General features: G+C 44.2%; 1 protein-coding gene across 4 annotated transcripts in view; it reads right to left on the reverse strand.

The window, feature by feature from the left end:
• Positions 1–1,745: 1,745 nt before the first annotated feature.
• Positions 1,746–27,296, reverse strand: part of LOC144767075 (neuropeptide Y receptor type 6-like) — a 399,172-nt gene continuing 373,621 nt past the window's right edge. For all 4 annotated transcript variants that reach the window (XM_078650698.1, XM_078650701.1, XM_078650700.1 and 1 more), the window contains one exon: positions 1,746–4,246. In XM_078650698.1, coding sequence (XP_078506824.1) covers positions 2,948–4,066 — 1,119 coding nt within the window. In that variant the 5' untranslated portion in view covers positions 4,067–4,246 and the 3' untranslated portion in view covers positions 1,746–2,947. The remainder of the gene's footprint in view (positions 4,247–27,296) is intronic.

The following is a 27,296-nucleotide window of genomic DNA, read 5'->3' on the forward strand; positions in this document are numbered from 1 at the left end:
GGATTAGTTTGGAAAGGGCGGGACATTAATGCTCCTCCAGTAATAAGCAACCTCGGGAGTACAAGTCTTAAACAGTATCCGCCCGAGGCTGCTTTAAAACATGACGCTGCCTTGCGTCATTTGTGGGAGGTCTCCATGGACCTCAATATACTGAATTTGCTCTAATGCATCTCAGGAAATATGGGCTGACATGGTGTCAGCCGTTATTTCCTGAGATGCATTAGAGCAAATTTGCGACACATGCGCACTTGCATGTGTCACAAGAAGCCTACCTGACTGCCGCACTACCTGCCATCGCTGACGCTTATGTCTGAGCGTCACCCATCAGGCAGGCAGCAGCGCAGCAGTTCGATTCCAGCACTGGCGCTTTCCAGCACTGGCGCTTCCACATTTCTTCTAAAATGTAAAGGAACATCACCACAGGTGTTAATTAGCATTTAAAAAGAAATATGGATGCTAGTAATTGCTATTTGCAATTACCGTGATGGTAATTGCAAATAGCAATTACCGGCATGATCCAGAGTCATGCAATAGGGTGGGCGGAGCCCCAGCGCCCTAACGAAGAAATCACCCTTGCGTAGGACCATTACATCCTTTAGCCCTATATACAATGTTTTAATGTTCCCTCCCACCCCCCTAATAAAGGACACCTTTGGAGTGGGTGAGGAATTTTATCTTTACAGTTACAACCCCATACACCCATTCTACATAAGTGCTCCCTGGAATATGGTCGAGCCCACCCTGACCTTTAGGAGTTGGGGTGAACCTGATGATGAAGCAGGTCACTACCAGAGTGAGTGAGGGTTGTATGAAGAAAAGGGTCTCTCTCCCTTCCCACCCACAATAGTGGGTGTGCAGTGTGATTTTCTCCAATGACTGGCGGTGGCTGTATTAGGAAAAACCTTGTTGCAGACACAACACTGAAGGATATGGGGTCACCGAAGCCAGCCTGCTTTGGCTGGCTCCTCCCATGCCACTTTCATGGATGCATTTGCATCCTGTTCCTTGGCAGTCTCAGCTAATAAACCCCCCACTAATGTTCCCACAGTGTTCCCAGTATTTGGAGGACATTAGATATGCTAATGTTATTTCTTCGAAATTGAGCCCTGCTTTGGGTGTCTACCTTTAGGAAAAAGACAAACGCAAGTGCCAACAGGTCCTCCCTGCTGCTATTGCATGGCGGACCCGCTGCCAGGGTTTGCCCAGCTCCTTCCATGAATGCGGAAGCTTCTTCCCCAAACCAACAGTCAATTCTAAAATCTGTGGCTAGGCACGGTTTAGGCTGCAGACACAGCGCCTCTCTCGACCCGCCAAACAGAGCCCATCATCTGGCCGAAGACTAATTAACAAATCTTTAAAACTGGTAATAAAGCAGGGAGACTTCTGCAGAGCTACATTTTGCATCCTTCAACTTGTAAACCTGTAATGTGGGGGTAGGTATGTTACAAGGAGATTTTTTTTTAAGCGTGATTCTGAAAAATTAAAGCAGGGGGATAAGGTTATAAAGAGGCACCCAGGAAAGAAAGTATGAATTTGGATGTTACTGAACGGTGGCCCCTGGAAGAGAACACCATCACTGTAAATATCCTTCCATCTAAATACTAATTTTATCTTTCACAGTTATTCGGGCCAACTATCTCTTTTCACATAAACGCTATAATTCACATTATCACTTGTGATGTTCGAGATGCAAAGAGAACCAGTATCATTGCCTCTTCCAGCTGTGATAAAAAAAACTAGAACAATTGCCTTCTTTAACTTTATTTAAACGTTTCATAACATAGACAATACATCTGGTCTGGTAAAGGTTCATTACAATGGTATGTTGCACAGAATTAACATCTCGGATCACAACAGCACTTTTATGGGTTCAGGAGTTCTTGAGCATACCTCCTTATTAAAATAACCCATGCTCAAGATTCAGATTCAGAAGGACACTTTGTGTAAACACCACGTACGTTAATGTGTTTCTGAGTTACATGTCTGTTAGGCAGCAGTCATAAACAATGGCATGGACTAACTAACATATGTTTGAAAATTATTTGAACACACAGTTTTCTAATCCTCCCAATGTTGCTGAAACAAATGCGAATTATGATAAATGCGGAATGGTTAGGAAACAATATCACAGCAATATTTTACCAATTTGTATTGTAATTGGTTCATACAGATACTTCATACATCGTATGGTCCCATACCTGCCCGCTCCCAGGCAAGCCACCTGTCTGCACTGACACTCCTTTTCATACAAAATTATTTTCCCCAACGCTGGCAATTGCTCCTACAGGACAATCCCTGGCCTTGCTTCTTGGTGCCTTGTCTTTTACATTAATAAGTCTCGGGTTGTACTTTTAAGCTAACTTTTCAAGCTAACGCAGGGAATACCCTTCATGATATTTTCTATGCATTTCTTTTTTTTTTTTAAATAAACGGCTGCGATTTCTGTTACACCTGTTTGTGCTCCACTTCAGGTGGCAAATAGTCTACTGAAGTAGCATTGATATCAGTGGTGTGGCCTGGGCCCACAGGGGTGGGGAGGCCTAAGGGTGGGGACAGGGGTTGGGAGGGGCTGTTGGTTGCCAGTTTACATTTTTGGCAACTGTCCCTGGAAGGATAGCCATGCCCTTGTGTGTGGTACAGAGCCATGGGGGCCCATTTTGCTTCCTTGAATTAGGAGCCATGACCCCTTTACTACCCCACCAGTGCACTGAGTCACACACGCAAGATACGCCTCGAACACATACAGGCACAGCTTGTGTGTGGTTAAAGTTGTGTTGTGGCTGTGGATCTTCAATTTCTACTGGTCAACCCAGGACCTACAGATATCAAACTACCATTGACCAGCTTCACACACAGAGCCTATGGTTACCTGTTAACATCACAAAAGCACATGTCTAAAAACAGTGGAGGGAACACAATTTTGTGGGTATTCAGAGGATGGGCAGCATTAGATGTTGGCTGGTGAGTTGTTTAACTTCAGAGATCCCTTTGATACGTCAGTGTGCATGGCGGACAGGGCAATGTTCTCACATTCTTCTTGGGGTACTGTGCACTTGCAGTGGCGGATGACAACTAGTAAATCTTTCTGGAAATTCTTATTCAGAAACCCATAGAAGATTGGATTGATACAAGTGGAAATCATGGCCACCAGGTGACACAATGTAAACATTAGATCATGGTGGCAGCTCATCAAGGCTTCGTGGTGCCAGTCGAACACCACGTTGAAGATAGTCAGGGGCAACCAACAAGCCGCAAAGGTGACCACAATGGAGACGAGCATCATGTTGATCCTCTTGCTATCGCTCAGCCTGCTCTCCTTCTCCTTCAGCCTATCCCCCTTGCCATTCCTTTTCCTGAGACACACAAAAATTCTCAAATAACAGATGAAAATGAAGCCGAGTGGCACACAGTATTGGAAAACCAGCAGACACGTGGTGAAAACAAGTCGCTTGGTTACCGAAGGCCAGACCTCCATGCAGGCCACCTTACCCTTGTACAAATCATTGTGCAGCGAGATGTTTTTGAATGGCTCGTCTGTGATTTGGTGGAAGATGAAAAATGGGATGGAGATGACCACAGAGAAGAGCCAAACGAAGAGGATGCCCCAGTATGCATGCGAGACACCCGGCTTCCAGCCACGCGGGTTCACAATCAGCTGATACCTTTCAACAGCAATCAACACCAGCGAGAAAATGGACACAGAGACAGAGACACTTTGAGCAAAGGAGCTGACCTTACACATGGCCTCACCAAAGATCCAATAATCCATCAAGGTGTAGGCCACTGTGAAAGGGATGCACATGAAGCAAATCAAGATGTCAGACAAAGAGAGGTTAGCAATCAAAATGTTGGTGACATTCTGGGCTTCTTTCTGCTTCTTTACAATGATTACCAGGCAAAGGTTTCCCAAAAGTCCGACAAGAGTCACTATACTGTAGGCAATAATCAGCAGGATATAAACTGGAACATAAGGCTGGCAATCAAAGTCATGGAAGGGCGGCTTGCTGCTGCTTGAGAGGGCGGCATTAGACAGAGCCCCGCCGTGTCGAGGCACAGGCTCAGCCATCTTGCTTCGAGGCTCTTGAAACTACCCACGTAAATCAGCGGGAAATCCTTTCTGAAGCTTGTTTTGTCAAAGGTTTCTTTGCTGCAGACGTGTGTGGACGTGTTCATTAGGATGCATTCTTCTTGTGGTTTCCACTTTTCATGGTATTCGGCTCTTTCAAATAACAAGTATCACAGAATCCTGAAAAAGAACACAGAAGTTCAGTAAAGAGCAATGCCACCTTATGACTACTTTTAACAACAACAACAGTGAACGCTGTTTAATATTTGCCCTGCAATTCAATATCAGGAAGAGGCACGTGGACTGTGTACATAAACTTCAGGAAACAGAACATGAGCATCTTGCAGGACAGGGTAAGGGTGAGTGAGAGAACTAGAGCCTACTTTGTTGATAGAAGTGAACTGCCCAATCAAAAGTGTCCAAACATAAGAATGTCACCCGATTGAAAATAGCACAATGAGCGAACCACTTTGGTTGGTTACTGCTGTTATTCAGTTTACTGTATACAAACGTGGAAATGATATCACAGGATAAAAACATTTATTAATGTTCAAGAATTAAATACATTTAACTCCAGGCACAGCCGGATTCTTACAGAGGGCCCGCGTCAAACAAATCGCATGGGGCGATTAAAGGAACTTATTGCTAACCAACCCTTATTGTTAATAAATAATATTGTCCATACTGCCGTATTTATGTGCAAAGTGAGCCTATCTATATACAATATTCTCCACAGGTTTTTCTAGCAAAAGTAATCACAGAACTACTTGGCATTACTTTACCAGAATTAATGTTTGTATATTTCCCTAAAAAGAATACTCAACGAAGTGAAATTATCAGCAGTACTTTGCCTGAAACCCTATGTCAGTTTGGGCCTACTGTCTAAGCCATTAAGAAAATAGCAATCAGATAAAGACTGCCTTATTCCAGAACCACTTTACATGAACTCCTAATAATATGGCTCATAGTAGGACGGATCCCGCCTAAAAAGCTCTGGTCACCGTCCCCTTCTTCTGATGAAACCAATAAGCACTTTAGAAGGTTGACCTTTTCTGGTCTGCAACTGGCGCACAGAGAGTACTTTGGCCTTCCAAAGGTGTGACAATAGTAACGAAACCTTTTTTCTACATGACACATAACTTCTGTCCATATGCCCAACCAAAAAACAGTCCAAATGAAATCTGTTTTCTAGTTCCGAAAATGCCTTTATCACTTCCAGCAGAACCTCCACACTAATTAGCCTTCCTTAGGTGGACATTGCTGTTGGCGGGATTGCCCACACCCCACAGTATTCTCTACCAAGGCCAACAGGTGACTTGGCATGTTATAGCCGCAGACCATACCGCCGATAGTGAGTGACTGGCCTTCCACTTTGCCTGGTAGACTGAAAATAGTGAAAAAATTACCATGAAAATAGGAGCAGGCCTTCATTGAAACAACAGTATGACGTCCTAACATGCTGCGCAATTTCTTTGCACACATTTTAGGTGGCAATGCACCCCCACTTGGAGGGTACATTTCGAGACTTCCTATTTGGTGGTGACAATTCCATTATCAGAGACAGGTAATGGCTGGCACACACAGATTGGTATAGAAAGCCCCCCTGTGATGGTGAAGGCTCGGATCCAATAGACATTTTACAAATCTTAGTTAAAAAAACATTCTGTTACATTGAAGGGTGGAAAGATGTCCAACCAAACTACAAATCAGACTTTCAGTGCATATAATGCCCAGTACTACATCTTTGTACGTGGCATAGCACCAGGACTCATTTTCTTTATATGGAAACACTATCAATATATCTTCTACATCACTTCAGGAAATTATTACTGTAGCCTATTTAGATGGGACTTAGAAGAATCTGCACCCTACATTCAGTGTATTTTCTACAGCTAAATTGGTCTTACTAGCAAACACAAAGTAGTGGGGAGTAGTAAATCCATACAGTTGAAATGATCACAGTAAACCATAACATCCATGTCTGTTGAAAGGACTAAACATACTGGACGACTAGGACTAGTTTGCAATAAGAGATACAAGTCACTCTTTGCCAGGCTCTTGAGAAATGGTTAACTCATGGGGTCTCTGTTTTAGAAAAGTGAAAATACATACATGTAAAAGGTCCAACAGCACCCATTTTCTATTTCCCACTGAAGGCACATTAAGTCAATTCCAACCTACTGTATACACCCGTTGAATCAAGAATAGGCTCCACCCCTGAGAGAATTTCAGAATATAGTGACGTATTCCTCTCACCTTTTGTAGCTTATTTCCCATCTTTTATTCAGGACACAAAAGACCTAGTAAATCATGTGCATCCCAATAAACATTAATGTACTAGTGATTACCATGGATGTCAAAAGGTTGTACACCATAATAGGGCATGAACAGCAACTCAAAGCTTTTGAATTGTTTTTAGCAACCATATCAGTAAGCTATTTGAAACATGGCAAAATGTCCCTGCAAACACCTGGTTCATCTTAACCAACAACTATTTTATGCATCAAATTGGTCTTTCACAAACAATGTGGCAATGCAATAGGTTCTTGGGTTGTTCCCTCTTATGCTAACCTTTTCATCAGGTGGTATGAGAGGAACAATGTGTACGAATCCGATAATATATTTTTTAAGGGCAGGGAATGTGTGACCCATTAGGTTTTTTATATTGACCCTGTGGCAATGATTTAGAATGTGACTGAATCTGTACTTGAATAATGCCATAAGTTCCTTAACTCTAACATATATAACGTAATTTTGTTGTTGAAATCCAATAAAAAACTATACCATATATTGACTTGCCACTATATATTGCAGAGAATAAATGAAATAGTAAGCAATTCAGAAAAGCAATCATGGGTATGGGTGGGTGAAACCCACAGAATTTGACTACTTGGAACTCTGCTGAGTTACATAAAAACTCTGTGAGATTCCGTCGAGTTCCACCGATGAGCAGAAATAGGAATATGGCGCTGTGATTTAGCAGTGGTAGTGCATTCCACGCTCAAAAGTCAGCGTGAACAGCCCTGTGCAAAGTGCCAGAGGGTGCAGCTACTCATGTTGATTTTGCTGCTTATCTAGTAGATTTTCTACCAGCAGATCTTTGCACCAACTTCCCTACTGCCGCTCGCTCTGACACTGTACAGCCTGCCCCGACTGCCCGAAGCCCTTTTGCTTTGTTTGTCTCTGCCTGAGTGTTTGCTTTCACACATATTCCTGTTATTATGGTTGTATGTGTATGTGTATGTGTCCTACTACAATTAGATAAACACATCATCACCTACAATCTACTTGATGTTTTCCAATCTGGCTTCAGAAAAGGATGTAGTACCGAAACTGCTATGCTAAACATTACTGACGACATCCATCGCTCACTAGATAGTGGGGAATCCTCAATACTAATCCTCCTTGACCTCTCTTCTGCTTTTGATACTGTACACCACCCCACCCTTCTCAACATTCTTAAAGCTCGATTTGGCCTTACAGGTAATGTTTTAAATTGGTTCTCCTCATTCCTTCATAACAGATCACAACAAATCAAGCTCAACCACTTCCTCTCTAAACCCCAACCCGTCTCACTCGGCGTCCCTCAAGGATCCATCCTCTCCCCAACCCTATTCAATCTGTTCATGAAACCACTCACTCTCATCCTCAAACAAGCCAATATCAGTTACCACCTCTATGCCGATGACACCCAACTATACTACAAGATCAAATCCCACAAAGACATACTTCACCTCAATGACACCTTGACTAAAGTTCAAACCTGGTTCCATCAAAACCATCTCAAACTTAACCCGAAAAAAACTGAAATCATACTGTTCTCCCCCAAAAACAATTCCCTTCCCATCCAACTCTGGATCAATGACATCAAAGCTCTTAACTGTTCACTCTCCACTTCTAATTCCGTTAAATCCCTAGGCATCAGTATTGACCAGAACCTCAATCTCATACCCCACATTAAAAATGCAGCAAAAAGTGCCCTTTTCACCCTTCTACAACTCAAGAAAATTAAACCATTTATACCAGCAGCCGACTTCAAGCTTGTTGTCCAATCGCTTGTCCTTTCTAGGATCGACTATGGTAACGCAACTCTGGCCGGCACACCTAAAATCCATCTTGCGCCGATCAAATCTGTCCTAAATCTAGCTGCAAGACTCATCTCCGACTGTAAAAAATTTGATCACATCTCCCCTACCCTCAAGATCCTCAATTGGCTCCCAATTGAAGGAATATCCACCTATAAGATCGCTTGCATCACACACAAGGCTCTCCACCAAAACACACCTTCTTACCTTTCAAACAAACTACACAAAGCAGGATGCTCCAGGTCCCTGAGAAGCACAAACTCCCTTGTCCTTATCCCTCCTAGACTCAAATGTCAAAAGACCCAATCCCGTGCTTTCTCTGGCAATGCTCCTACAATTTGGAACTCTCTCCCCAAAGATCTTCGCTGCAACCCCTCTTACTCTCTCTTCAAAAAAGAACTCAAAGTACTCCTTCTCAACAAATACTGGGGTTAATAACGCTAGCTCTACAGATTTCACTTTCATTATGTAATTTGCTATATTATGTATATTGCTTCCATTACGTATATTTTGCTTTTTGTTTCTCTATTTCTCGCACAAACATTAGTTGATTCTCACCTCCATGTAAAGCGCTCTGATACTCTTGGGTCCAGCAGCGCTATATAAAACTTTTGAAATAAATAAATAAATAGTATGCCGCCTGATTACTGTAATATTAGATTCCCTCTGCTTTACCTTTTTTTCCGGTTGCGGCGTCCTCGCTGTAGCTCTTGTCTGCTCAGTGGCTGTATCTGCTTGTCTCTGTAGTCTTTACCCGTGATCCTTGTTGTCGTTGCCTGATTGTTGTTACTTTGTTTCCCTTTGGTACTGCCTGGTTTTCCCTGTTGCACCATCCTGCCTCGCCGCTCTCCCCCCAGAGTTTTTCCTGCATTTTTTCCTTTCCCTCCTGCTTGATGCCTGCCCCGCCCTCCATTTGAGTGCCCCTCCCTTTGCTCAGAACCTACTAAATGGAGCCCACAGCGTGGGTGCGCAGCAAGTGTCCTGAAGACGCTCCAAAGGCAAGCCCATCGGCACCTGTCTGTGCCTGGACCGCGCCCAGTACAAGGAACTCTGGCTCTACCACCTCCCAAAGCTACTCCACCACTGAGCTCTGAGCCCTGGACACCCAGACTCTGCAACAACAACTGCTGTCTCACCTCGGTCGACGGAAGCACCTTTCACCTGCCGGTGCTTCCTCTTCTCCTGCATCACTGAAGCACCCACTCACACAACAAGCACCACCAAGCTGATCACAACTACAGTAGAACAGCTCCACGGCCTCCTGCTCAACGCATGATCTCTCGGCAAACACTCCACCGAGATCTGGGACATTATCGTCTGCCTCACTCCTACATCATCTTCCTCATTGAGACCTGGTTAAACCCCTCATCTGCATCCAACATCACCTCAGCTATGCCCGATGGCTACAAGATTGCACACCGCAACCGCATCAACAAATATGGAGGTGGAATCGCCATCATCCACAAGGAAACCCTCCACTGCACCACCACCGCAGATGACATCACCCCGATCATGGAACACCTCAACTTCCAACTCAAAACTGATGGCACAACCACCATCATAGGCACCCTTGCCTACAGACCTCCAGGACCTTCCCTCAGTTTCTGTGACGCCGTTCCTGAATTCATCATACCGCTCACCATTGACTCCAAACACTACATCGTCCTCTGTGACCTCGATTTTCCCCTTGGCGACCTCAATGATACCAACAACACCAATATCTTTGAAGGCATGATCAATATCGGCTTCAAATAACTTGTCACCAGCCCCACACACCTCGAAGGACACACTCTCAACCCCATCTTTATAGCCAGCAACAGTCAAGTACAGCCATGTCACTGAGGTCACCTGGACGGGCCACTCCATCACCCACTTCACCATCTCAGTATCCCCCGGTACCGCCCCTAAGCCTCTTAACACTTCACACCACTCCTGGAACAGAGTTCCTGAGAGCCAATGCACCAACAACCTCAACACCTCCCAACCTCACACAGCAACCAACCTAGAACAGGCTGTCAAGAACTTTTCCACCTGGATCACCAATCGCGCCAACAAAGTTGCCCCTGTTAAACCCACCAAACTCAAGATGTTCTCCAAACATACCAGGTGGTACACCACGGAACTAAGAACCATGAAACGCAATCCCTCAGAAGGTGATGGTGCACTAGCAAGGAGCCCGCAGACCGAGACATCTTCAAGACATCCCTTAACCGTTAGCACCAACTCCTGAAGGAGACGAAAAGGAACGCCCTGGCTGACCGCATCCAAGCAAATTCTAAACACAGCAAAGAACTCTTCAACATCATCAGAGAGTTCTCCAACAAGTCAGCCACCGTAAATATCATTACGTCTTTCCAGGAACTCTGCAACACCTTAGTAGACTTCTTCCATGACAAGATCTCCACAATCTACAAAAACTTTGAATCCAAATCCACCACCATCGACATCCTCAGCCGTTTGAGTCCACAAATGAAAAGCCTGACCACCTGCTCACCACCTGGGACCAGCTCACTACTCAAGACACCTCAGCCACGTGAACTCCGTTCACTCAGGAGCTCCCATGGACCCCTGTCCCCATCACATCCTCAACCTCGGGAGCAAGACGATCAGCTACAAGTTCATCACCATTTTAATGGATCCATCACCATGGCACCTTCCCCAAAGGATGGAGACACACAGAAGTCAAACCCCTACTCAAAAAACCATCTGCCAAACCCAACGAACTTGAGAACCACCAACCGTCTCTCTGCTGCCCTTCCTTCCAGCCAAAGTCCTCAAGAGACCGCACACCATACAGAATTCAGCAGCCAGACTCATCCTCGACTTCCTAAGGCAGACCTACAATGCCCCCCACCTCAGGAAGCTCCACCTATTCATAATAAATGTCAGTTCAAGATGTTGATCCATACTCTCAAGGCTCTACACGGCATAGGACCAGCATACATCAACCACTGCCTGAATTTACACCTACCCTCCAGGAACTTGCGCTCCACCTCCACCTCCCTCTTCCTCACTCACACAACCTGCATAGCTGCAGCAATAGTAGAGGATGCTCCTTCTCCTACCTTGCCATGAAATCCTGGAACGACCTCACACTTCACCTCAGGGCCTCACCCTCACTCCCGGAATTCAGGAAGGAACTCAAGAACTGACTGTTTAACTCAACCCTCATCTGCAGCAGTGCTATCAGTGTCTGGATACCCTCGCAGGTGATTAGCCGCGCTTTGAAAATCATGGTTGATTGATACTCAAACTGCAGCCTTCTGATCAGGAATGGTTGTGACCTCCTGTGACCACACAAATTAAAAAAATCTCACTGAATGTCATTTTAGCAACCGGAAATCAAACCAGGGGATGCCAAATCTCGCTTGCCAACTTTCCCTTCTGGAGCTGTGAGCGAGAAAAAAATCTGCCATGTGGTGATTGATAGAATTTGTCTGGAACTCCGTGATACAAGAGTAATGCGGAGTCACCAAAATTCTGCCAATTTCGTGGGCAGAACAGAATATTCTGCCCACCCCTTGTCATGGCCAATAGTTAACTCTATTTGAATTGTGGACATGCCTATAAACAAAAGAACAATGGGCCTTATGTTAAAAAAAAGTCGTGACTCACAAACCAGTCACAAACTCGTTTGAGACCATTAAAATAATGCATTAGAATGTGTGAAGTGTTAAATTGTAAGCATTTCTTAATTGAGCGAATGGAAGAACATGTTTACTGGGTCCCCTCTTCTTGCATAGACAATCTGCTGCTACTTCATGTTTCTCCACTTTCTTTAAGTACACTGCCCCTCAGCACTTTTTGTATGTCTATTTTTCATTCCATCAAGGACATTACTAATTTTTTTCTAGGTCTTTAGCAACATCGCCACTAAAATGTGCTAGTTCTAATTGTAAATTCAGGGACCTTCAAGATAGAAGACTTGTAGCAGTAGCACAGTGATCTACAGATCTAACAAAGCCTTTCAGTCTATTAGTTGAATGTTTATGTGACATTGGCCGTCGCATCTATCAGTATTCATTATTCCACATTGTGTGGATACCGCCTCTGTTAATGCACTGATTTCTGTACACATAGCTTCACGTGACTCACTAATGTGTGTGAAGCCAGATGTCATGGTTTCCTTAATGGCACTTAATTTTGTTTCAAAAGAACACAGTTCCCTTGTTTGCTGTTTTTGTACTTGGAGCATAGATTTTACAGTGTTTTGAAATGCTCGAGCAGATTGTAGTTCTACTTCTAAATCCTGAGCCATCTGCTTCACATAATGCAGCTTGTTGGAGTAATATTTCTAATTACTTGTGCAGCTGAACGTATTGGAGATCTTATATGCCGATGGGGTTAATGTACCATTTTGGATGGTTCTTCTGCATGTAAATTGCTACTGTGATGTTGTGTCGCAAACGTTTCACCCATCTCTTCATCATCAATATGTTTAACATTGTCATCTTCATTTTCAACACTCTCTGGTGCAGCAGTGTTTTCTATTGCGAAATAAATATTTTTTAGGCTTGGGGCAAATTATATATTATGGTTATGACTTTTATATAGTAAAACTACATCACCCGTTTTACATAGTTGTGCACCCAGAAATACATAGATTACCATATTTTAGAGTAATTGTTTTTTTTTAGGTATTAAACGTAATTAGAACATTTTTTTAAAGTCTTTTTGTTAGAAATGATTTCTTTAACATATGGGATTTGCAATTCTCTTTTTGTGAATACGGTTGACGATTACTGGAAAAGAGAATTTGCATCACATTTACATTCAAAATATCTGCTTTACAATGTGAATAAACATTATTTTATGATACAAACCACCCAATTAGGTGTTTTTTTTTTTAAATAAGGCGACTTTCTTACTTTTATTTGATGGTGGAATATTTGATGTGCCTATATCTGTTACTCCCAACAGTGCTTGTGTGCAAAGAGATTATCTTTCATCTGCTCAATCAGATCTGCAGGAGTGATGGATGAAGAACCACCTCCAGTATGCTGAGCATCAATGATTCTGTCAGAAAACATTTCTTTTGTGCGAGACCGTAAATCATACAGGGTGCTTAGGGATTTCATCAGTGGTGCACTTGGTGACACCAACAGCATTAATTCTTACTTGGGTTGACACCCAGATTTTATTTTTGGTTGACTCTGGCACAGTTAAAGATGTTTTTTTTCGGAAAACTTATTTTTTCGTTTTACGCCCTCCATCATCCTTGCCTTTATTCTGGCTGGACATTGTAACAACTCTCCAATAATCTCCTCCACCACAGAGATGTGTGTCTTGAAAGTGCTAACCAAGCAATATGAGTCACTTTCTAGCTGCTGCTTATGAGGTCATCCTACTCAGTCTGTGAGACAATCAGAATTTGCATTTCTCGATTTGTGATTATTTACGATTCACAAATACAGAATCGCTGTTTGGAATTGAGAATCCAAAGAAATCGCTATTTGAAAAAATTAACATATGATTTACAGATTCCATATTTGCAATTCGTTATTTATTGCAAATAATGAATCAGTAATTATATGTACGAACTAACAGGTACATGCATCATTGTTGCCGTTTGCGATTCCCTAATTGCGAAAATTAAGGAATTGCAATTAAGGAATCGCAAACGGCAATGCATCAAAAAATCACAATTTTTTTAGCGATTCCTTAATATTCCTTAATTGCGATTCACAATTTGCGAATCGCAATTAAGGAATCCCTTCCCATTGATTCCTATGGGCCAAAAGGCCCATAGGAATGAATGGGAAGACAATCTCAATTTGCGATTCGCAATTAGCTAATCGCAAATTGAGATTGCGATTTCAAGGGTGCAGGGGTGTCCAAAGGACACCCTATTGCACCCCTGAAATCAATCTATGCATATATGTTGTGCACACACATGCCCTATGGGCATGTGTGTGCACAACATGACAGTTTGAAAAAAGCACAAAAATGCATTTTTCAGATTTTTCGCAAATTACCATGAGGTCCAACCTCATGGTAATTTTGTCCTCCTAATTGCGAATTCGCAATTTTTAAAGATGTCATGCATGGCATTTAAGGAATCGCAAATTGCGATTCCTTAAATGCAATCGCATTTTTAGGAATCGCAAAAAATAGCGATTTCTTGTATTTTTGATTGATGCATCCCAAATAGTGATTTAGGAATCGCAAAAGGACGATTTTTGCGTTTCGCACCGTTTGCGATTCCTAAATCGCTTGATGCATGTGGCTGATATGGTTGAATATCCTTTATGGTCTGTTGTAAACACTGAAAATAAATTGCAGTGACAACCAAACTCATGGAATTGAAGGCCATCCGCCTTAACTCACTTTATAGTTATGAGTTACCCTCAAAGACTCTTACTGGCAGTCATGCCCAAGCCGCACTCACTAATGCATCCTGCAGCACTGACTGCCTGTCTCTGCTGCCTTATTTGTAATCCCTCCAGATGATCATCCACATAGAAATGGAGACTGAAGCAGAGTTTATTAAACATACATCTATACGACACAAATACAATTTTTTAAATGTATTTGTTCACAATGGTCTCTCTTTTATTATCCAGGAATTGTGCCACATTACGAAATGTACAGCACTGGGGCATGCACATTCGACACTTACACCGTGCACTGTTTCTCTTGAATAGATGGACTAAAATTCATCAAAACAAGAAACTGTGAATTAAAGACTTCTGAGCCATAAATATTTGATAAGATGTTGTTGAGTTGTTTCAGATTTCAGAAAAATTGTATTTGTAATTGCACTTATATGGCACTTACTGACCCTTACGAGGAATTGAGGTACTTTTCACCAGGCAGCACGCTGCTCCGGAACCTAAAGTTAAAGCCTAGTCTACTGTTCTTGTTAGTAGGGTTAATCTTGTGCACCATTCCATGCATTCATTCCAGTTTCTTTGTGATAGATTACATTAATAGGAGTTAGGTGCGATCAGGCGCGCAACACCCACTGGGCTCACGGGGCTTCAGTAACCCCCCCAACCCCCCACCGTCATGTGTGTCAGCCCGGGCGGAGACAGCTTCGCGGACTGGCGAGCATCTAATTGCAGCCGTGCCCCAGTACTTAACAGGTCTTTAAAAGACCATTTACTTGAAAATGAGGCCTTTGTTGTGTGATCACACCTTTTTACAGCCACTCTGTCTATGATTAGAAGAATTACCCCCCCCCCCCCCCGAAATATTTTCACCCCACCCGAAATTCGGTTCTAGTTGCCCGCCTGGTTTCTGGGGCACAGCATGGAGGATGTTACTTCCCATAACTACTTCCTAGGCCCTATTTGGAATTTGGTGGATGCAATACTTTGACACAGTGTGGCAAATGTCCCGTCTGCAGTATTAAAAGTGCATTTCAATCTGTGGCACTTATACAAAGGCGGAAAAGATATCTGTCACATTTCGACATAGTATCCCATCCGCCAAAATTCAAATAAGGCTCTTTATTTGGAGTGAAGGGAGAGGTCAAAGTTCAGCAAGACTCAAGGTTCTTCACTTTTAATTCAGTGAATTAAAGTGCTTATAGAATAGGAGGCCACTTTGTGTGTGGTGTGTCGGGTCTGTTCCGTCTAGAAGCTTCATTCATCCATAGAATTTCTTTTATCCATCACAAAACCTTACCCAGGAACATGGTAAGGGTCACTGTTTGCTTGCTCGTTTTCCAACGGACCCCAGTGTCTTAGGCATAAATGCGCGTGTTCTTCGGGTACTGAGCAAGCAGTAGAGCAAGGGGTGAACACAAATATTAAATATTAGGCAGTACAATGGGGTAAACTGTGGCACCCACATGACACCTTGCAAAATGAGAACTCTAAAAGCCCAATAGAAACACGTTGGCTGAAGTCCGTAATGAAGTATGGGTCCATTTCACAGCAGTTCAATGCATGCCACCGTATTTTTCTAGCCTTTTCAGGAGAGCTCCTGGTCAGGAAGCTGTGGACCGGTCTCCCGTATAGTCATAGGGGGAAGTGACCTGTGAACTGAGAGATTTATGAACTTCTGCATACACTATTTTAATGTTTTATGTAGAAATGTATCTAAAAACGAAATTAAATAATTACTGGCCACCGGCTTGGACAAATACAGTTACACTAAGATGCCAGGGAATTTCTTTATTTGCTGCAAGAATCTGAAAAGATACAAACCCGATACATGCATATCACTACTATACCAATAAATCTATATAAAGAGAAGTGTCTTTCATTTTAGCTTCCGCTTAACCGTAATAAAGATAGCCTTTAATCTCAGACAGACATGCAGGCACATTTTTTAATATCCCCTCGTCCCTTCTAACAAAGAATATGGGGGCATATTATCAAGACAGGCGATAAAATTATCGCCGTTTGAGCAGCAGAAAACTGCCGCTAAAACGGCGGATTATGGGTTTGATAATATGCTCTATGGAATTACAATTAAAGCCCATGTTAGATATCCTTTACATTTAACATAGGCTTCAATCGGAATTCCATAGCGCATGTTATCAAGCTCAGCCCGAACTGCCAAGCCAGGTCCTCCCTGGACTGAAAAGAAGCACCCTAGGACCGGTTTCGGGCTTTCAGCCCTCATCAGCCAGGATAGCTTGATTCCAGGGGCATGGAGAGCACCAGACTCATGTCTGAGCATATCCGTCCCACTCAGGGTGACAAATGCAAAAAAAAAGTTGATGGACAAAATACAGAACAATGTCATACATTCACCCCAGTACAGAGATCTGGGCCTAAATCCATCGTTTTTTTTGCTCACCATGCCATTCCAGTTTGAACCCAGCCATATGCAAATCAGTCTTGTCCCTGTGCCCCATGGGAACGGTCCAGCCCGAACTGCCAAGCCAGGTCATCCCTGGACTGGAAACAAGCATCCTAGGACCAGTTTTAGGATTTCAGCCCTCATCAGCCAGGATAGCTTGATTCCAGTGGCATTGAGAGCACGGGACTCACGTCTGAGCATACCCATCCCACTAGGGGTTACAAATGCAAAAACAACAGTTGATGGACAGAATGCAGAACAATGTCATACATTCACCCCAGTACAGAGATCTGGGCCTAAATCCTTCGTTTTGTTGCTCACCATGACATTCCAGTTTGAACCCAGCCATATGCAAATCAGTCTTGACCCTGTACCCCATGAGAAGAGTCCAGCCCGAACTGCCAAACCAGGTCCTCCCTGGATTGGAAACAAGCATCCTAGGTCCGGTTTTGGGCTTTCAGCCCTCATCAGCCAGGATAGCTTGAATTCCAGTGGCATGGAGAGCACGGGACTCACATCTGAGCATACCCGTCCCACTCGGGGTGACACAGGCAAAAACAACAGTTGATGGACAGAATGCAGAACAATGTCATACATTCACCCAGTACAGCGATCTGGGCCTAAATCCATTGTTTTTTTAATCACCATGGCATTCCAGTTTGAACCCAGCCATATGCAAATCAGTCTTGACCCTGTGCCCCATGGGAACAGTATAGCCCGAACTGCCAAGCCAGGTCCTCCCTGGACTGGAAACAAGCATCCTAGGACCGCTTTCGGGCTTTAAGCCCTCATCAGCCAGGATAGCTTTATTCCAGTGGCATGGAGAGCACGGGACTCACATCTGGACATACCCGTCCCACTCGCGGTTACAAATGCAAAAACAACAGTAGATGGACAAAATGCAGAACAATGTCATACTTTCACCCCAGTACAGAGATCTGGGCCTAAATCCATCGTTTTTTTGCTCACCATGCCATTCCAGTTTGAACCCAGCCATATGCAAATCAGTCTTGACCCTGTGCCCCATGGGAACAGTTCAGCCCGAACTGCCAAGCCAGGTCCTCCCTGGACTGGAAACAAGCATCCTAGGACCAGTTTCGGGCTTTCAGCCCTCATCAGCCAGGATAGCTTGATTCCAGTGGCATGGAGAGCACGGTACTCACGTCTGAGCATACCCGTCCCACTCGGGGTGACAAATGCAAAAACAACAGTTGATGGGCAGAATGCAGAACAATGTCATACATTCACCCCAGTACAGAGATCTGGGACTAAATCCATCATTTTTTTGCTCACCATGGCATTCCAGTTTGAACCCAGCCATATGCAAATTAGTATTGACCCTGTGCCCCATGGGAACAGTGCAGCCCGAACTGCCAAGCCAGGTCCTCCCTGGACTGGAAACAAGCATCCTAGAACAGGTTTTGGGCTTTCAGCCCTCATCAGCCAGGATAGCTTGATTCCAGTGGCATGGAGAGCATGGGACTAACATCCGAGCATACCCGGCCCACTCAGGGTGACAAATGCAAAAACAACAGTTGATGGATAGAATGCAGAACAATGTCATACATTCACCCCAGTACAGAGATCTGGGCAAAAATCCATCGTTTTTTTGCTCACCATGCCATTCCAGTTTGAACCCAGCCATATGCAAATCAGTCTTGACCCTGTGCCCCATGGGAACAGTCAAGCCTGAACTGCCAAACCAGGTCCTCCATGGGCTGGAAACAAGCATCCTAGGACCAGTTTTGGGCTGTCAGCCCTCATCAGCCAGGATAGGTTGAATTCCAGTGGCATGGAGAGCACGGGACTCACATCTGAGCATACCCGTCCCACTTGAGGTGACAAATGCAAAAACAACAGTTGATGGACAGAATGCAGAACAATGTCATACATTCACCCCAGTACAGAGATCTGGGCCTAAATCCATCGTTTTTTGCTCACCATGACATTCCAGTTTGAACCCAGCCATATCAAATCAGTCTTGACCCTGTGCCCCATGGGATCAGCCCAGCCCGAACTGCCAAGCCAGGTCCTCCCTGGACTTGAAACAAGCATCCTATGACCAATTTTGGGCTGTAAGCCCTCATCAGCCAGGATAGCTTGAATTTCAGTGGAATGGAGAGCACAGGACTCACGTCTGAGCATACCCGACCCACTTGGGGTCACAAATGCAAAAACAACAGTTGTTGGACAGAATGCAGAACAATGTCATACATTCACCCCAGTACAGAGAATTGGGCCGAAATCCATAGTTTTTTTTGCTCACCATGCCATTCCAGTTTAACCCAGCCATATGCAAATCAGTCTTGACCCTGTGCCCCATGGGAACAGTATAGCCCGAACTGCCAAGCCAGGTCCTCCCTGGACTGGAAACAAGCATCCTAGGACTGGTTTTGGGCTTTCAGTCCTCAACAGCCAGGATAGCTTGATTCCAGTGGCATGGAGAGCACAGGACTCGTGTCTGAGCATACCCGTCCCACTCGGGGTGACAAATGCAAAAAAAACAGTTGATGGACAGAATGCTGAACAATGTCATACATTCACCCCAGTACAGAGATATGGGCCTAAATCCCTCGTTTGTTTGCTCACCATGCCATTCCAGTTTGAACCCAGCCATATGCAAATCAGTCTTGACCCTGTGCCCCATGGGAACAGTCTAGTCCGAACTGCCAAGCCAGGTCCTCCCTGGACTGGAAACAAGCATCCTGGGACTGGTTTTGGGCTTTCAGCCCCCATCAGCCAGGATAGATTGATTCCAGTGGCTTGGAGAGCATGGGACTCACATCTGAGCATACCCGTCCCACTCGGGTGACAAATGCAAAAACAATAGTTGATGGACAGAATGCAGAACCATGTCATACATTCACACCAGTACAGAGATCTGGCTCTAAATCTATAGTTATTTTGCTCACCATGCCATTCCAGATTGAACCCAGCCATATGCAAATCAGTCTTGACCGTGTGCCCAATGGGAACATCCAGCCTGAACTTCCAAGCCAGGTCCTCCTTGGACTGGAAACAAGCATCCTAGGACCGGTTTCGGACTTTCAGCCCTCATCAGCCAGGATAGCTTGATTCGAGTGGCATGGTGAGCACGGGACTCTTGTCTGAGCATACCCGTCCCACTCGAGGTGACAAATGCAAAAACAACAGTTGATGGACATAATGCAGAACAATGTCATACATTCACCCCAGTACAGAGATCTGGGCCTAAATCCATCGTTTTTTGCTCACCATGTCATTCCAGTTTGAACCCAGCCATATGCAAATCAGTCTTGACCCTGTGCCCCAAGGGAACAGTCCAGCCCGAACTGCCAAGCCAGGTCCTCCCTGGACTGGAAACAAGCATCCTGTGACCAGTTTCGGGCTTTCAGCCCTCATCAGCCAGGATAGCTTGATTCTAGTGGAAAGGAGAGCACGGGACTCATGTCTGAGGACACCCGCCCCACTCGGGGTGACAAATGCAAAAACAACAGTTGATGGACGGAATGCAGAACAATGTCATACATTCACCCCAGTACAGAGATCTGGGCATAAATCCATTGTTTTTTTGCTCACCATGCCATTCCAGTTTGAAACCAGCCATATTCAAATCAGTCTTGACCCTGTACACCATGGGAACAGTCCAGTCCGAACTGCCAAGCCAGGTCCTCCCTGGACTGGAAACAAGCATCCTACGACCGGTTTTGGGCGTTCAGCCCTCATCAGCCAGGATAGCTTGAATTCCAGTGGCATGGAGAGCACGGGACTCACATCTGAGCATACCCGTCCCACTCAGGGTGACAAATGCAAAAACAACAGTTGATGGACAGAATGCAGAACAATGTCATACATTCACCCCAGTACAGAGATCTGGTTCTAAATCCATAGTTTTTTTGCTCACCATGCCATTCCAGTTTGAACCAAGCCATATGCAAATCAGTCTTGACCCTGTGCCCCATGGTTATTAGTCCAGCCCCAACTGCCAAGCCAGGTCCTCCCTGGACTGGAAACAAGCCTCCTAGGACCGGTTTCGGACTTTCAGCCCTCATCAGCAAGGGTAGCTTGATTCCAGTGGCACAGAGAGCACGGGACTCACGTCTGACCATACCCGTCCCACTCAGGGTGACAAATGCAAAAACAACACTTGATGGACAGAATGCCAAACAATATCATACATTCACCCCAGGACAGAGATCTGGGACTAAGTCCATAATTTTTTTGCTCACCATGCCATTCCACTTTGAACCCAGCCATATGCAAATCAGTCTTGACCCTGTGTCCCATGGGAACAGTCCAGCCCAAACTGCCAAACCAGGTCCTCCCTGGACTGGAAACAATTATCCAAAGACTGGTTGTGTGTTTTCAGCCTTCATCAGCCAGGATAGCTTGATTCCAGTCTCACGGTGAGCATGGAACTCACGTCTGAGCATACCCGTCCCACTCGGGGTGAAAAATGCAAAAACAACAGTGTAACAAACAGTTGTTGGACAGAATGCAGAACAATGTCATACATTCACCCCAGTACAGAGATCTGGGCCTAAATCCATCGTTTTTTGCTCACCATGACATTCCAGTTTGAACCCAGCCATATGCAAATCAGTCTTGACCCTGTGCCCCATGGGATCAGCCCAGCCCGAACTGCCAAGCCAGGTCCTCCCTGGACTCGAAACAAGCATCCTATGACCAATTTTGGGCTGTAAGCCCTCATCAGCCAGGATAGCTTGATTCCAGTGGCATGGAGAGCACAGGACTCACGTCTGAGCACACCCGCCCCACTCGGGGTGACAAATGCAAAAACAACAGTTGTTGGACAGAATGCAGAACAATGTCATACATTCATCCCAGTACAGAGAATTCGGCCGAAATCCATAGTTTTTTTTGCTCACCATGCCATTCCAGTTTAACCCTGCCATATGCAAATCACTCTTGACCCTGTGCCCAATGGGAACAGTATAGCCCAAACTGCCAAGCCAGGTCCTCCCTGGACTGGAAACAAGCATCCTAGGACTGGTTTTGGGCTTTCAGCCCTCATCAGCCAGGATAGCTTGATTCCAGTGGCATGGAGAGCACAGGACTCGCGTCTGAGCATACCCGTCCCACTCGGGGTGACAAATGCAAAAAAAACAGTTGATGGACAGAATGCTGAACAATGTCATACATTCACCCCTGTACAGAGATCTGGGCCTAAATCCATCGTTTTTTTGCTCACCATGCCATTCCAGTTTGAACTCAGCCATATGCAAATCAGTCTTGACCATGTGCCCCATGGGAACAGTCCAGCCCGAACTGCCAAGCCAGGTCCTCCCTGGACTGGAAACAAGCATCCTAGGACCGGTTTCGGGCTTTCAGCCCTCATCAGCCATGATAGCTTGAGTCCAGTGGCATGGATGGAGAGCACGGGACTCACGTCTGAGCATGATTCATTGGAAATATTTTATATATCATTTACCTTTGACTCTATCATGTAACCTATAAAGCTGTGTTGGAATTAATCAGAAATGTACTCTTGACATTTGACACACATAAATAATGTCAACTGTGAAGCCAACAAAGCCTTATAAGACCACTATACATACTGCAGTAATGTATTTTATTTCATCTATGCACTTTATTCAACTTTGCACTCACTAATGTTTTTGAAATGTGATGTTCCAAACACATCTATTTTATTTCTTCTATGTCTATGTTAGACAATTACTCTGTACCTTTAAAATGGTGGCACTGTGGAGATGTAGGTCATGTGACCAAGACCACGGACGTGGTCGAAATACGTCGTCCTAGCTGACAGGAATAAACCTTACCTGCTGCATCAACCTTGTGGGCTCGTGTGACATCCTTTCTTCGCAGGATTTCGATTGTTGGAATATATATATATATATATATATATATATATATATATATATATATATATATATATATATATATATATATATATATATATATATATATATATATATATATATATATATATATATATATATATATATATATATATATATATATATATATATATATATATATATATATATATATATTCACTGAAAAAACCATAGGTTATAGACCATATATAGTTAGGAATTAGCATTTACAAAACCTTGAAAATTCACTGAAAAAACCATAGGTTATAGACCATATATAGTTAGGAATTAGCATTTAAAAAACCTTATTTTACTCACACAAAACCATTGAAATTCCATATATAGTTAGTTGCACTAACTATATATCGCGCACCCGCAATCCACTGCTGATGATGTCACATATTACATCATTCATGACATGGTCAGTGACATCACTGATGACATCACTGATGACAACATCCAGTGATTATGTGTTTCTGTAAAGTTTAAATATGTTTTACATATTGAAGAATGAGTGGATGTATAAGTGTCTGAATGAAGGTTTTAGTAGGTGCGTGATTGACTGTATGAGTGAGTGATTAAATGCGTCTTACTGAATGCACGGGTTAGTGACTAAACTGTCTGAAAGTGTCCATCAGTATGTCTGTTGTTGTGCAAGCTGCTGCATGTGTTGATCAGTAGCTATATAAGTAGCTATATGGGTTATTGATTGGTTGCACAAGTATTTGTATGGGAGACTGAGTGTGTGTATGGCTGGCTGGGAGGTGTGTGACTCTGTGCAGATCAATGTGTACTTGTATCAGTGATTCTATAAGAGAGTAACTATGTGTTAGTATATGTTTCAAAAATGTAAGGTGTTCTGTGTTTAACTGTATAGATGAGAAAATGGAAGTGTGATTGATTCTTTTCAGGACTGACTAGGTGTGTGAGTAACTCCATGGATGAGTGGCAGAGTGTGAGTGTCTGTATAGGTGTATGAGTGCATATGATAGTGTTGTAAAGATGAGTGATTGTATGTATGAATGATTGTATGAGTGAATGTGTGTGTAGACATAGGAATCAGTGAGTGCGTATGTAGTAACTAGTATTGGTGTGTCAATGGTTTCAAAAATGATACTCTCTATTTAACACTGGGTGTAACGGAGGTTATATTACAGTGTGAGGAGATGCATTGTATTATCACATGAATGATATCATCAGTGATGTGATCATTGATGTCAAGTGAGATGTCATCAGTGATGTCATTTGAGATGTCATCAGTGATGTCATCAGTGATGTCACTGACCATGTCATGAATGATGTAATATGTGACATCATCAGCAGTGGATTGCGGGTGCGCGATATATAGTTAGTGCAACTAACTATATATGGAATTTCAATGGTTTTGTGTGAGTAAAATAAGGTTTTTTAAATGCTAATTCCTAACTATATATGGTCTATAACCTATGGTTTTTTCAGTGAATTTTCAAGGTTTTGTAAATGCTAATTCCTAACTATATATGGTCTATAACCTATGGTTTTTTCAGTGAATTTCAATGGTTTTTTAATAGCAAATATCATAAGCTGTCGAATGTCAAGTACGTGGTAAGTAAAAACATTTTCGTGTTTATGCACACTGATCTGCTTTGAATGCTGCCCCCACCCCTCATTTCTATTAGGAGTACTCTCTCTTTGCAGATAGTGAAGGGTAGTTAACGCAGCCCTTTGCCCCCTTTGTAATCCGTCGTGCCTGCTTCTCTCTCCATTTGATTGATTGTTCTCTTTGGTTCATTCTCTATTTAAAAACAAGCACAGAGTCAAAATACTCTGTTTAGTCTTTGCAGATAGCGAAAAACCGTGTAAAAAAACAAAAGGAATCGAGCAAAATCAGTAGGCCACTAATGGGATCTCTTTTTGACCTCGCTAAAATAGAAACATTAGGAACAACCTGTTGAAAATAGCAATGCGTATGTACATAAGCGGCGTTCATTTGTGTTCACAGTACCCCTTGTTGATTGTTTGAATCGAGCATTGAATTGTTCGAAGTTGGTTCTCTTAAGGATCTTCTCTGCCTGCAAACGAGGAAGAATAGGAATATTCTCTCTCCCTTTGCAGATAGTGAAGGGTAGGTAACGCAAGCCTTTAACACGTCGTACCTATTTCATTCCTCATTGATTGATTGATTGTCCGAACATTGACTGTTTGGGAATTAGTTCTTTTTGGAGGTATTCCCTGTTTGCAAATAAACGTAGGAAAATCTTTGCAAGTAGTGAAAGGGTACGTAATGCGGACCTTTCTCCCCCGTTGTAATCTGTCATGCCTATCTACTCCCCACTGATTGATGCACCTGTTTCACCCGGACCATTTACTAGACATACGTCATCTGGCCCGACCAGAGAGCACCCCTAGTGAAAAGGACATATGCAATAATAACGAAGTGATCACTGTATCCTGTTAACAGAAACTTTAGCATGAAACAACCTGGAAAGAAAAGAATAGGAAATCGAAAATCAGTAGGCCACTGATAAACATGAACTTTTATTAAACAACGAACAAAGAAACAATAACATAACGTAATGATAAAACCTATTAATGTCCTAGAAACAAGAAAACGTTAGAAATATGCCAGTGGTGAGAGACCAGAAAAACAGTAAGAGAAACCAAATCACCCCTCGCTGTCCCACCGCCTGCCACGCCAAAAAAATCGATAGACTAGGGAAAATGCAAGTCAGTAGAACATCCGCCCCCACTCTGGAAACTTCCAAGGTGCGGCAGGGTTGCGGCTACGCCCAGCCGGGAGCAGCCCATATAAGGCAGGTCCTGCTGCCACGCCTCGGCCAGGAGATCCTAACGTAGGGTGTAGCCGGAGGAGAGGCCGAGACCAGCGGGACCCGGCCAGGGGATTGCCTTTACAACGCTGAACAGTTGCAGGGGGGGGAATGTCTCCTCGACCCTCCCCTCTCTCTCCCAGTCCGGCCGCGGTGGCCCTTGAGAGTTGCAGGTAGTCCCGCCACATGCTCTTCCGGTCCGGCCACCAACGGTCGGGGGGCCGAGGCCGACGGGATCCGGCTGCAGCCAATAAACCAAGAAACCCGTTCATGGGGCCAGAGCCAGGGGCGTCCGGCCGACATCTACCGGAAGCCCGGCCCGAAGACGGACGGGACACTTCTTCTTTCTTGTATAATTGCTGCAACAACCCTGGGGGGGGATGTCTTGCACATGCCTCCGACCCCCCCCCCCTCGTCCTCATCGCCTGGTCCGGCCATAACAAATCTCAAGCGAGACGCCGTGGGGTGCACTGGGAGGGAGAGACGGTGCGAACAGGCCTCTCCCGCCTCCCCAGGTGGAGGCTTCCCAGCTGCACCCTCAGCGCTCCAGGCGCCCGGAAAAGGGTTCTTCCACTGTGGCCATGCTGCAACGTCTCGCCCGGCAGGGTGGAGCCCGTCCGCTCATTTGACCCCGCGATCGCCAGTAGCTACCGAACTCTCAAAATGGCGGTCGACCTGGCAAGAGCGGGCCCAGCATAAAGAAATGGCCCGGTCACTGGTTGACTCCACCACCGTAGTCCTCCACGACCTTGAAGATTCTAGAGGAGCCGCGGGAGTCTCCGACCCCCGATGGGGAATGACTGCCATGATCACCCGTGGAGTGACGAAACTGTATCCGCGGGACGTCGGCGCCAGCCTCACTTTGAATTACTAGAATCCTGCAGACCTCACTTCCGGTGAAAGCACAGTGTGACCCGGTAGGAAAAATTGTTGCACCCCCTCCCCTTTTTGACTGATAGTTCAAACCACCGATCCTTTCCTTTGCCCTTTTAACGGAACTTTGGACTGCCTCCCCCTCTTTTACATTTTCTAGAGAAAACAAAACATTAACCACTACAATAACATAGCAGTTGACACCAGAACTGTTTTCAAATTGAAAACCAACAACATCTTCAACAGAATCCTTTTTGTTTCTGCTGTGACCCTGCTACAGCACAGGCATTGTCCCCAGCAGTAATTCTGCAATGCCGGTAAGAATAGCTGTGGTGCCTACTGGACTCACTCACCCCCGCGGCGCCCCACGCCGTTATTTGCTGGGCGGCAACTTGCTAGACATCACTTTCGTGCCATCTAGATTTCAGCGCGTTCTGCTGCCTTGGAACTATTCGCACAACAGACCGCTACTGACAAGAATATTTCATTATTGGTGCTGTCAATTTCAATAAATCTATTGGATAATTCAAAAGAAATTGCCACGGTCTCTTCGTTGTTTAAATGTTTTTACTGTTTTTGTTTTGTTGTATATATTTATATGTTATTAAAGTTTTATATTCCTACTACTTTGTTGGAGTGCTATATATTTTTAATGTGACACATAATTGTAAAAACTTTGATGTACAAAGAGTGATTCCTGGAATCTTCCGCTTCAGGCTCGGTCCCCTCCCCAATCACAATACAGGATAGTTTTCAGATAGTAGGAACACGTGTGGTGTGACGGATCTCATCGGGTGTGGGCCTTGATCTACTATAACTCCTTTGAAGAGGGGTGATTCTTTACAGCTGGGGCCATAAACTACATCTGCAG

This window comes from Lissotriton helveticus, chromosome 7, assembly GCF_964261635.1.
Source record: "Lissotriton helveticus chromosome 7, aLisHel1.1, whole genome shotgun sequence".
NCBI classification, from domain to species: domain Eukaryota; kingdom Metazoa; phylum Chordata; class Amphibia; order Caudata; family Salamandridae; genus Lissotriton; species Lissotriton helveticus.